At 42.4% G+C, this 11,924-nt stretch overlaps 1 protein-coding gene across 1 annotated transcript; it reads right to left on the reverse strand.

The window, feature by feature from the left end:
- Nucleotides 1–3,560: 3,560 nt before the first annotated feature.
- On the reverse strand, nucleotides 3,561–11,280 carry LOC136516841 (tubulin gamma-2 chain). Its single transcript, XM_066510335.1, has 14 exons — nucleotides 10,923–11,280; nucleotides 10,732–10,834; nucleotides 8,282–10,528; nucleotides 7,438–7,638; nucleotides 7,170–7,281; nucleotides 6,553–6,953; nucleotides 6,282–6,335; nucleotides 6,096–6,200; nucleotides 5,527–5,601; nucleotides 5,385–5,429; nucleotides 5,138–5,266; nucleotides 4,667–4,771; nucleotides 4,535–4,596; nucleotides 3,561–4,126 (listed from the first exon to the last, which is right to left on the reverse strand). Exons 3-13 carry the CDS (start codon nucleotides 8,408–8,410, stop codon nucleotides 4,543–4,545), a joined length of 1,410 nt encoding a protein of 469 aa, XP_066366432.1. The 5' UTR covers nucleotides 8,411–10,528; nucleotides 10,732–10,834; nucleotides 10,923–11,280; the 3' UTR covers nucleotides 3,561–4,126; nucleotides 4,535–4,542.
- Between the last annotated feature and the right edge of the window lie 644 nt (nucleotides 11,281–11,924).

Genomic DNA, 11,924 nt, shown 5'->3' on the forward strand with positions numbered 1-11,924 from the left:
ATTTAGGAGCACGACACATAGCTTATTTTACAATTAATTATCTAATATGTGCCATAGTCCAAATTGTAGATAATCTCTCCAAAATATCATCTTTCAAGTGGTATTTTGATACTTAAATCAATGTGCACAAATTTTACAAGTATTCAACACTTGTGTGCACAAATTTAGGGGGAGCTTAATCTACAACTTGGATGCTTTGAGACTAACACTTTTTCAAATGGTATCAATTTTTTCAAACATATGTGTAGTAGTCTCATTGTAAGGAAATTGGAGTCCCCGGAGTTAAGCATCATTTTTTAATTGGCATCATCATGTTCATTTCTTTTCATATTTATATGCTTTCTTCATGCATTATATAGATTAAACTCTCTTGTGCAATAAATTGTCATTTATGTATATGCTTTGCTTTTTTACCATATGTATGCATACTTTTAGGGGGAGCTTAGTCTATATAATGTGAGAGTCAAATTTTGTGATCCATTTTATTCTATACACAAAGGATCACGAAATTTGACCCTCCCTTGTGCTACTGATGTATTCCTTTTTCGGTGTTTGATGCCAAAGGGGGAGAATTTGAAGGACCAAAGGCAAGCATCAAGTTGATGTCTGGTCCAAGAAAGGGAGGAAAGTGGATTATGGATTAGACTAAGTAATGATAAAATTTGTAGGAATCCATAATGACACACAGGGATTTTTGTAAGGGCAAGATGGTCTTCGATTGGTATCTAAGTAGGATTTTCTAGCATCATATAACCTTGCCCTTTGCATTGCATCCTAGCAAGTAGGTAGTTTTTAAAATTTCAAAATATCTATCATTTGCTTGCTTTGGTCGTGTTGTCATCAATCACCAAAAAGAGGGAGATTGTAAGGAAAATAGACCCTAGGCCCATTTACTTTGGATTTTAGTGTTTGATGACCAACACAATCAAATTGGACTAATGAATTTGCAAGTGTTTATTTTGTAGTCCAACAGGGTGCAAGAAGTGACTTGGACGAATGCGACGTGATGATCCTATGATCAACACCTTAAGCAAGACCTTAGGAGCATAAGAAAAGACCCAAGATATCAAGCAAAGTCCAAGCATGAAGATAGGAACCAAGCCGTACGCAAGATCGCGAAGATACAAGCTCGTAGAGGCAACCGGACGCTGGACTGGTGGCTCGGCAGACAGGCGACCGGATGTGAGGACCGGACGCTGGCAGAAACCGACCGGACGTAGAAACGCAGCGTCCGATCGAGTACAGAGAGGTTCCAGGCGCGCGAAACTACGACCGGACGCGTCCGATGGTAGGCGACCGGACGCTGCCAGCGTCCAATCGGTGGTTCGTGGCTGCAACGGTCGGGACGACCGGACGCGTCCGGTCAGGACGATTCAGCGTCCGGTCAGTAGCAGTTTCGCGGGAATTCGACCCCAACGGCTACTTTCTCAGTGGGGCTTATAAATACAACCCCCAACTGGCCATTTGAGGTGTGTGGAGCTGAGGAAACATATCAAGGGTGTTGATACACCATTTGAGTGATTTCCACATGCATAGTGCTTAGTGTTTTATTAGGTGATTAGCATAAGTGCTTTGCGAAGTGCTTAGGTTGATTAGACCACCGCTTATGCGCTTGCTCTAGGTGTTTGCCTAGTGTTTAAGTGAGGTTTGCATACCTCTTGCCACCCTGTGCTTGCGAGCACAAGTGTTGTACAATGGAGGGGCTTGAAGTCTTGCGAGATCACACCAACTGCGTTTGTGGTGTGGCCGCCACCGTGTACCGGAGGGAACAAGGCCCGCGGCATTTCGGCCGGAAGCTTGATAGTGAAGACGGCGGGGAGCATCCGGGAGAGGCTTGCCGAGAGACACATCGGAGACCCACTTGCGCGTGGGGAAGGCCCGAGGCTATCCATAGAGTTACCCGACCGGGAGCTTGGCCCTTGCGAGGGATTCCTTGCGAGGGGCTCCAACGAGGGCTAGGGGGAAGCTTGCGCACTTCTCGATACCTCGGTAAAAATACCGGAGTCGTCGATGGGAGTTTGCATATCTCTACCTTGCTCTTTAGCTTCCGCATTTACATTGATTACTTTACTACGTTTGTGGTAGAGATAGCAACACACCAGCAAACCATAGTTGCACATCTAGATAGCTTATCTATTGCATAGGTTTTGCTAGGGTTAGAAAAAGAGGCCATAGTTTAGAGTTAGAATTTTTAAGTTACCTAATTCACTCCCCCTCTTAGGCGTCACGGTCTCTTCAAAACTAAAGTACTTGATTAAGTCTATTTTTTGCCCTCAACTCTAAACTCTTGCCTTTATCTAACTTTGACACCTCAACTACCAAAATCATTCAATTTTGACCCCCTAAAAGCGGTTTTGAGGGTTTTTCATATGGCTCTGGGTCAAAATTAAACGACTTTGATGGTTGAGGTGCTAAAGTTTGGTGTTTTGTAGTTAGACGTTGAGGGGCTAAAAATGAACTTAATCCTTTTAAATTATGTGTGATTGTTTGTGCACTACTCCCTTCGTCCTAAAGAGTTAAGAAGCTAAACATGGACTTAATCATATTAAATTATCAACAACAACAACATAGCCTTTCAGTCCTATGTAAGTTAGGGTAGACTAGAGTTAAAACCCACCAAGAGCCCCAAGTCACGGTTCAGGCACTTCAATAGCTACTTTTCAAGTACTCATATTCAAACATAAATCTCTAGGTATATCCCAAGCTTTTTAAATATCTTTTTATTGCCTCCCCATATCAATTTCGGTCTTCCTCTATCTCTCCTTATATTATTAGCTTGGCTTAGGACTCCACAATGCACTGGTGCCTCTGAAAGTCTTCTTTGAACATAGTCAAACCACCTCAACCGATATTGGACAAGCTTTTCTTCAATTAGTGCTAATTAAATTATATGTGTGATTACTTGTACACAACTCCCTCCGTGCTAAAATATAAGGAATCCTTTGTAGTTAATAGACAGCTAATTTAGCATATAATAGATGCCAAAGAAGGAAGTGAAAGATTGAACAATCCAGACTATGAAGAGGAACCACTGGCGGAGAACATCAACGAAGCTAAATTGTAACCATATTCCTTAATTATGTTGATTCTATTGAGTGATAAGGTACGAGACGAAGAACCCAGAAATAAGTCGCGGTAAATGAGAGTTTTCAATTCTGTTTACTTCCATCCATAATATAAACAACTAAGGGTCAGTAAATCAGATCCACGTTGCAGTACTCAACTGCACAGGATGCTCATCCCTTCTACCCCTATCTCTCTCCCTGTTTGGGCAGTTTACACTGAGCATCTCCAACACACCACTTATTTTATCCTAGTAGCAAAAATATGCAATATACGAGATTATAGTTGCTCCAACAGATTACTTATCCTACATATATCCAACAGGGATTATTTTCAGATGAAGCTGAAAACACGTGGTAGTGATAGTGACAAAATTGCACAGATGTGCAGTCATAAAATCAGCCAGATCACCAATTTTCAAATTTTATTAACTACATAATTTAGTAAGCAGATACAGTTAGGCAATTTCAGAAACTTCAGTAATCAAAAGTAGACGATGGGAATCAATACTATAGCTTTTACAGATCCACAAGATGGAGCCATTCCACCTTCGTACTTCTATGTGACCATGTCCCTCTTCAAGACAGCAGATGCTCTCTTCACGGTAAACACTTCAATGTTTACACACCCACCAAGCAAAAACATTGCCAGAGACGAATGCATAGCATCACAGGACGGGACGGAGACCAGACCCACAAACTAGATTGACTAAAACTTTCTAAGTCATCAGCATTCAGCAAGGAACGCTGCACAATTGAAACTATCAGCATCAAAGCCTCAAGGGCATGGAAGACAATCGTCATCACCACCAAAGAGCGCAGTCACAAGACGTTAAAGGGAAAATGAACACAGGCCAGAGGAAGTGGGTTTCAAAATATACATAGCACAGACTAAAAGAGAGACAAACTTCGAGGTCGAACTTCATAACCCACTTTGGCAGCACTCCAATATGATCTAGATAAGCAGGTGGTGTCAAACTGAAGACTATTAGATAGTGACAGTAGCATCTTTGGATGACCAACAGGATCTGCATGTAGATAGCCTTCCTCAGTTGCGTGAATTGCTGGAACAGTACAGTTTCCAAGATTATCAAATTAATAAACATGGTAAAGTATGTGAGAATAACAGCACCATAATTATCTGCTTCTGAAAGAGAAAATTGTCTAAGAATTTCTCAGTACCGAGAGAACATTATAGCTCCCTTAAAGAAAAGTAGAGCCTTACAGTGTGAAGCTGTTATTTGCCAGCAATGTATAAAAAATATGCCCAGGGATTTAGCAGTCATTTTAAAAATCTAGCAGAGATTGTGAATACAACAACATAGCAGCGATTGTGAATCATTCATAATAATTTGTAATCCGCATGGTTGGCAAAAGAAAGCAAGGGTTCAAGGTTTCAAGTGGATGGTCAATTCAATATGATAGGGCATCAAATTGTTCCGCATAAAAAGTGCCTGACCGTGAGATGGTACCTTTATATTTACACTACCAACTTAGAGTCAAGTGCTGCTGCAACGTTTGCCTCTCCAGGGTCCTGCTTTGGAACAGATTGCTCAGCATTTTATATAATGCACAGAACCAGATTTTGATTGCATTAAACTTACCTCCATTCCCCATTTAATGTAGTCTGGCGACTCACAGGCCTTGTATTCATCAACTAGGCTCTCTATTATCTCTCGAGATTCATCAAATTCAGAGAGATCATTGTCCTGCAAGATGAGGTCAGAGATCAGCATGTCGCACAAAAGAATGAAGTCATCCACAAGGTTGTACACAGTTGAAAGTACTGTTCTCAAGAAAATTTACATATGCTTGTCGTTATCTAAGGAACCATATTGGCAATCATAGTCTTTGTAAGTAATAATGACACAGTATCTAAATTTCTTTGCAACTGCAAGAATAAAGTTTAGTTGCATCGGCATCAGAAAGGTTCCTGAACTTGACAACGCCAACTAAACAGGGAATAGAGTACTTTCCAAACAGACAGCTAAGTAAGCAGCTCAAAATATGCATGTAAGCTAAACAATTCAAAGCAATGAGCTAGAGATTAAAAACTTGTTGAAATATGTTCTTACCGCAAACATTGGGAACTTCCTGTAGTTGTCAAGAAAAGCCTGTTTTTTCCTTAGCTTCTCATATTGCCCCAGGCATTTGCTGAATAAGTGACGGATGCTCGTATGATTTGCTAACATCAGACCACTAACCTGTAGCACAGCGTTACTTAGTACAGCATTATCCATTTTCTTCAAAAAGAAATAAAAGACTGAAATCCCACCAGAAGGTGAGGGAGGGAGGGAAGGTAGGAGGAAGAGATCATTGTACCCTGTGGGTTGTTTGAACATATGGGGATTTTCTTGACAAAGCAACCTGTTGCAGTTGAAATGCTTACAAATCTTAATGCCAGACAACGAAACAAAAATGTCTTTTAGTTATGCGATAACCTGAATGGTTAAAAAAAAGTAACCTGAATGCTTGCAGGTGCCCAGTCTATAAAGTTAACAAGCTTCCTTTCGCGTATCCTTTGCAGGCTCTCATGAACCTAAATCCATGACAAGACAATAAGACAGAACAACAAATAATTTCATGGTACACAAGGAAAAAAAAAACATATTTCACTCCAACTAAAAGTTATTAACTAACAAATAACATGCCACCATGCTAGTATGTACGAAAATTCGTTTACAGATTTGTAGTGAAAGTTCATGCCATTTTGAGCCAATGTGGGGATATAGGAGGACAAAGGTGGATACAAATGTGCTTTGTTTGATGTAACGATGAAACAACACATCTTAAACTTTCATATGTTTCTAGCAACTTCTAGTAAAATGGGAAGAGCATGAACGGTATGAAACTACTAAGTTTTATCATGAATTCTTGGTTTAGAATTTCAGATGACCATTCCATGCATGTAACTCCTAAGTCACTACACTTCAGCATTTGGCAAATTTTATCTCATGATGCCGTCATTAGATTTGACCAAGACATATCCAAAGTTCCACACTTGAGAAGAAAATTCATTTGACAAAACTGTACCTGTGTAGGGTCCACCTCCCCTTGAATGATGTTCAGTATGGAGATGTATTTAGCTTGGCTAGCTTCTTTTGTCCGAGCATATGATGACACCATTATATTCTTTGTCTGCAATATTTCATAAATAAAGGATTCAAACTTCATGAACACTTAATAGTTAACCACCCTTCCTACAGTAATAGGTAATACCTGCAGAAGTCTTCTCATAACATCCAATACCGTCGTTTTGCGTATCATGTTAACCTGCCACATAGCACATCCAATATAACGGAATGGTTCAGCAATTCGCCCAAAACAAACACCAATTTAACTACTTTCCCTAATTCTTTTGATGAAGTGCCCCAAAATTGCACTCAATGGACAAGCACAGGTAACTACAGATTCCACAAAGGCTACAAAATGTGACATAAAGCATGCTACATGAACCAATGTAACAACTGAGGCGAGGATATCAAATTACCTGGCGCTCAACAGTCAATGGAGTATAACCTGTCATCAAAAAATGACACCTTGGAGTGGGGATCAGGGAGGCAAGAAGGCCAACCAGATCGTTGTTCATATATCCAGGATACCTTAAAGTAGTTGTGCTTGCAGACATAACCGTAGAGACCAAAGAGTTTGTTTGTGCAAAAGTAGGATTTGATAGATGAAGACGCTCAACGGCAATCCTATTAAGAGCCGTATTGTCAAGAACAACCACACAGTCAGCATTCAGTGTCAGCCGCTTCAGAGTTAAAAGTGAGTTGTAAGGTTGGACGACAACATCACTTGTTTCCATCTGATTTGGGAAAACACTATATGTCTGCACAAGCTTTTTACTGTATCGATCATTCAGTGTCTCCAACAGGTAAGAACCCATACCTGAATGAACATGGGCAACAGGACAATTAAACAAATGGTAGGAGAATAATTGTTTTAATGTTTCATAATAACAATGCAATATCCAATGTACAGTGAGTCAGATGGTAGACACCACGAAATACTCCAAGTACAATATAAAGTCATCAACAGAGAAGTGAGAGTAGAATAGAAAAATGAAAAGAAAAAAAATCAAAATATGAGAGCCAGATAGCCAACCTGAACCAGTTCCACCAGCAATAGAGTGACAAAGGACAAAACCCTCAAGGCTATCACTTCCATCTGCTTCTCTGTCAACCATGTCCATGATATCATCAACAACTTGTTCACCCTACGAGAATATGAAAAGGCATTTGAGCATTTATTTCTAAAACGAGAAAAGGAACAATTAGTCTAGTGACAAAACAATCAAGTCCACAAAGCCTGCAAGATTGGTTCATCCAGTGGAAACCTTAGGTGCAAACAGAGATACAAAGCGCAACTCTACCTGATGATATCCACTGGCCCAGTTGTTCCCGGCACCACCACCGTGCTCAGCAACAAATATGTTCTCATGGTTGTACAGGTTCCTGTACTCGCTGTTCTGAATTCCATTGATCACTCTCGGCTCCAGGTCAATAAGCAGAGATCTGGGTATGAAGTGCTGATCATCAGCCTGGTAAAAGAAGACGTCCTTCCTGTCACCCCCCTGCAGGTAACTTAAGCAATTAGAGCTGGCTCTTGTTTAATTTAGCCTTCCCAGATAACAGAAATGGCAAATACTGCATCCATCCAGTACAGCCGGAAACGTAAGTGTTACAGTGGATGCTTTTAAGGGCTGCACAATTAGGTTGGAGAAGCAATTTCCAGCATAATGAGGCACATGATACATGGGTGTTGTAAGTTCAAATGTTCATTCAATTTCTTGTATGCATTTCTCGTTAATTCCAGCTAAATCTAACATTATACAGCGGTAACAAAAATCACTCAAACACTAGTCCCTATTGACTAAAAAACGTGTTGATACTTGACGGAAAGCTAAATTCCGAGCCCATCCACCAATACCAATAGAAATCTCCAAAATTCTCACAAGGACTTGAGCATGACTTGTGAGAATTCTACTAGTACGCGCCCTGAACCAGAGGTCCGAAGACAAGCCACCTGGGCTCGCCACCATATCCACAAACAGCACAGATCAGAGCACCCGCGGCGCTGATCTGGAGCAACCCATAAACCGCCATCAATTGACTCACCGGGGCCAGCGCGTGAGGAGAGGAGCACTCGGACAGCCCACGCTCACGTAGACGGGGACCGGGGAGAGAGAGGGGAATGGGGGCGTCGGCGGGACGCACCTGAGTGGCGAAGTCCTCGAGGAGGCCGTCCTTGCCGATGCCATGCTCGAGGCAGAGCTGCTTCCAGAACTCCATCCCGATCTGGTTCCCGCATTGCCCCACCTGGATCGTGATGATCTCGCGCGGCATTTTTTCCCCCCTGCTCCGGCGGCGGCGGCGGGAGAGGGGGTAGGGTTAGGGGTGCTGGGAGGCTAGGGTCGGCCGGGGCCGGGGCCGGAGGGAGAGAGCCCGGCCGGTGGCGGCGCCGGCGGAGGCTAGGGTTTTGGGGTTTGCTTGGTTTGGACGCGAGCGCGCTCCAACTACGAGTGCGATTGGTGGCGGTGGGAGCGGGAGGTGACGACTGACGAGTGACGAGGCGGAGGGGAAGCGGAAGGGGCGGACCCGGCGGAGATTTTGGAGGAACGAAACGAAATGGGAGCAATTTTCGAATTTCCAGGGGGTTTATGGGAGCAGTAAAAGCGAATTCAGATTTTGCTTGGTAGAGCTCCGATTTTTTGGGCTTTTTAAAGCTATAAAAAACCGTTTGAGAAAATGTTTGGCAAGTACAGTTCTACTGGTAGTTTTATAATAATTCGCATTTGATTTGTGAGGAGGTACCGGGTGAAAATATTTCTTTTGTCTCTAGCTCTTCTATAAAAAAATAAAAAAACAGCTTCAGTTCCTTCAGACCTGCGAGAAACCATTTTTTAATATCGTCTTGCATGACTCCTTGCAAGGAGCCATGAGAAGCCGAAGACGAGACCACGTTTGTTATACGAGGCTTTTACCTGTGTACCCTTAAAAAAGATGGCACACTCCTGCGTACCCCTCAAAAGTTGGTCGTCACCTACATGCCCTCGCTCGAACTTTTCTTTTCCCTCACGCCATTCCGTCGGCATTTGCTCCTAACGGTGGGTAACGGCTCTGGAGAATGACTCAGCTGCCCTTGGGCTTGTATGGGCGTGGGAATTCCAGAAATCGAGGCTTTTTTCTAACTTGATGGTAAGAAATCCCAGGATCTAGAAATTCATTTCGTACAATTGAACCTTTTCAAACTGTTTCTTTTTGAGAACCAAAAAAACTTGTGCCAAAATAACAGATGCGAAGAAGAACAAAAGGCCTTGGACGCGCAATGGATCCTGAAGCACTATTTCTGCATCCCCCTGACCAAACCCTCCTACATTAGGCCAGCGCTAAAAAACCTACTTTCTTACGATTACGGGGTTTATTCGAAGATGAAATTTCATCCTGTAACCACAGTATTTCTCCCTTTTTTTCTACCCCAGGCTTTGCAACATTTAGAAATTTTCGTTTCCCCTGTGCCATTGTCAGGCCAGTACCATGTATTCAGAACGGAAGGATTATGCGTATTTAGTCCTACAAACTTCAGATGCCCGTTTCCAAAAAAAAAAAAAAACTTCAGATGCTATAAGGATCTTAAAGTTGGAGCTATGCTAAACAGACCTAAAAAAACCTTGGCTGTCCTTTTTGTTTAAAACAAACCGCTTAAAAGGTCATTAACAGGTATGGAGAAAATAACCAGGTATACTTTTCTATTTTTATTGTCCACTCTTAACAGTGTATTAATTATAGGACATGATACAGCAATAAGAAAAGGTCATTTCTTTTATTTTCTTTGCAGTAGCACAAAGCAGTATCCAGTTTATTACTCCAGTAAAGTACTTGAATAATGCAACGGGGTATATACACATTTTCTTTTATTTTCTTTGCTGCACAAAGCCATATCCAGTTTATCAGTAAAATACTTGAATAATGCAACTTGGTATATACACAAAGCCAGTCACACTTAGGTACTGAATGTGTAAAACATGAGAAAACTAAATGTGCAAACCACAAAAAATAAATAAATTAGATGTAAGTTTATTTCTGCAGCTACTCTTACAACAAGTTTACTGAAAACATTGTCAGAACATTTCTGCAGCTACTCTTACAATAAGTTTACTGAAAACAGCTATTCAAGACAATCACTCATCATTGGAGCAGAAAAAATGATCATTTGACATAAACCTGGGCTATTACATATTGCAGGCATACTAATAGCATATAGATCATGGGCTATCACATATTGCAGGCATGTAAGCTTCAGGGGGGTCCTAATATTTACTTTTATAGACTACCTGTCGCAGTGTTCTCAACTTACTAATTTTGCTGCCTGGTTGCACCTCATAGAAGGGAATCTGTTGTGCTCTAATGCCCTGCTGTGTTGCACGAATGTTTCCTACGATGTTTTGCTGGCAGCTGCTCAGCCTGAAAAAAAGAAGAATGCATCAATTTCTGGAGATAAAGCAACAATGGAGTCTAATTTCTACAGAACCTAATCAGTAATCTCTGAAACAAGTAGCTGAATTTGGTTGATGCCTACTGAAACCAAAGCAATGAGTCTGGTTTCTACATAACCTAATCTCTGAAAACAAGGCACCGAAAGCAAGAAAACTATTTTTTTGCGGCACCTTGTCCTTGACCATCCATGATCACTACTGCAGTTCCGACGCCTCCTGGTTTCTAGAAACAACAACACCCACCATGTACAAATGCTTGCGTTCGTCCCTCATCCTACCCACGTACATGTGTTATCATACAGGATTAAGGATCTGCAAGAACTGAAAACGATGCTGAAGCAAGAAAACAAATGATTAGGTACCTTGTGATTTTCGCCAAAGGGGTCTGCACCAGCGCCGGCCTGATCCGCCGCCGCCTCCCAGCCGGACCAGCGCTGCCGCGGCCTCGCTGTGATTGTGCGACGCGGCGAGCTCACTGTCATGGATGGCAAGCTCGCCGTCGTGAACGGCGACCGCCGCCGTGGCCTCGTCCAGATCCCGATCATGCGCCCCCAACACGATGTCGGATGGGCCGCTGCCACCGGGCGTCCGCGGCGCCGCAGACTCCCTCTCGCCGGCGAGCAGGCATGCGAGGGCATCCCGGCTGCCGTCGCCTCTGCGCTGACTCCCCGACACGCGCGTGCGCGCGGGCTCACCTGCTGCTGCCGCTGCTTGTGGAATGGGAGAAGGGGGAGGAAAGGGGAAGGAGGGCAAGGAGGATATTTTTCTAGCCCGGTCCCACATGTTAGAACCGTCAAACGGTCAAAACCTAATAGAATGCCGACGGAATGGCGTGAGGGAAAAGAAAAGTTTAAGCAAGGACATGTAGGTGACGACCAACTTTTGAGGGGTACGCAGGAGTGTGGCATCTTTTTTAAAGGTACACAGGTAAAAGCCTGTTGTTATATCTCCAGTTACGAGCTTCCACTGCCCCTTTTCATATGATTCAAGGGTATTTTGCATTTTGTCAAAGCTTCAGCAATGTTCCATCGTTTGTCTCAGCACAAAATTCTTTAGACGATCCAAAAAAATTATATATATGGTATATAAACTAAGCACTGGTATCATGTGGACCAAGCCCTCGCTCGGTTAGTTGAAGGGTCCATCCAAAACTATGCTCATTTGGACTCTAGCCGGGGAATCTTCGTGGTTCTTCAATAGAGATCTTGCCATTGTTGTAAAACATCAGTAACAATGAATGCCTCTCTTATAAAAAAAACAATGAATGCCTCTGTGTCAAAGATGCTCCGAGCTCTTGTTGGAATTTTTATAAAAATATACTATTTTTTTATAAAAATAGTCGGTATGTTCGTTTGCTCGTATAC

Source organism: Miscanthus floridulus, chromosome 17 (genome assembly GCF_019320115.1).
Source record: "Miscanthus floridulus cultivar M001 chromosome 17, ASM1932011v1, whole genome shotgun sequence".
NCBI lineage: Eukaryota > Viridiplantae > Streptophyta > Magnoliopsida > Poales > Poaceae > Miscanthus > Miscanthus floridulus.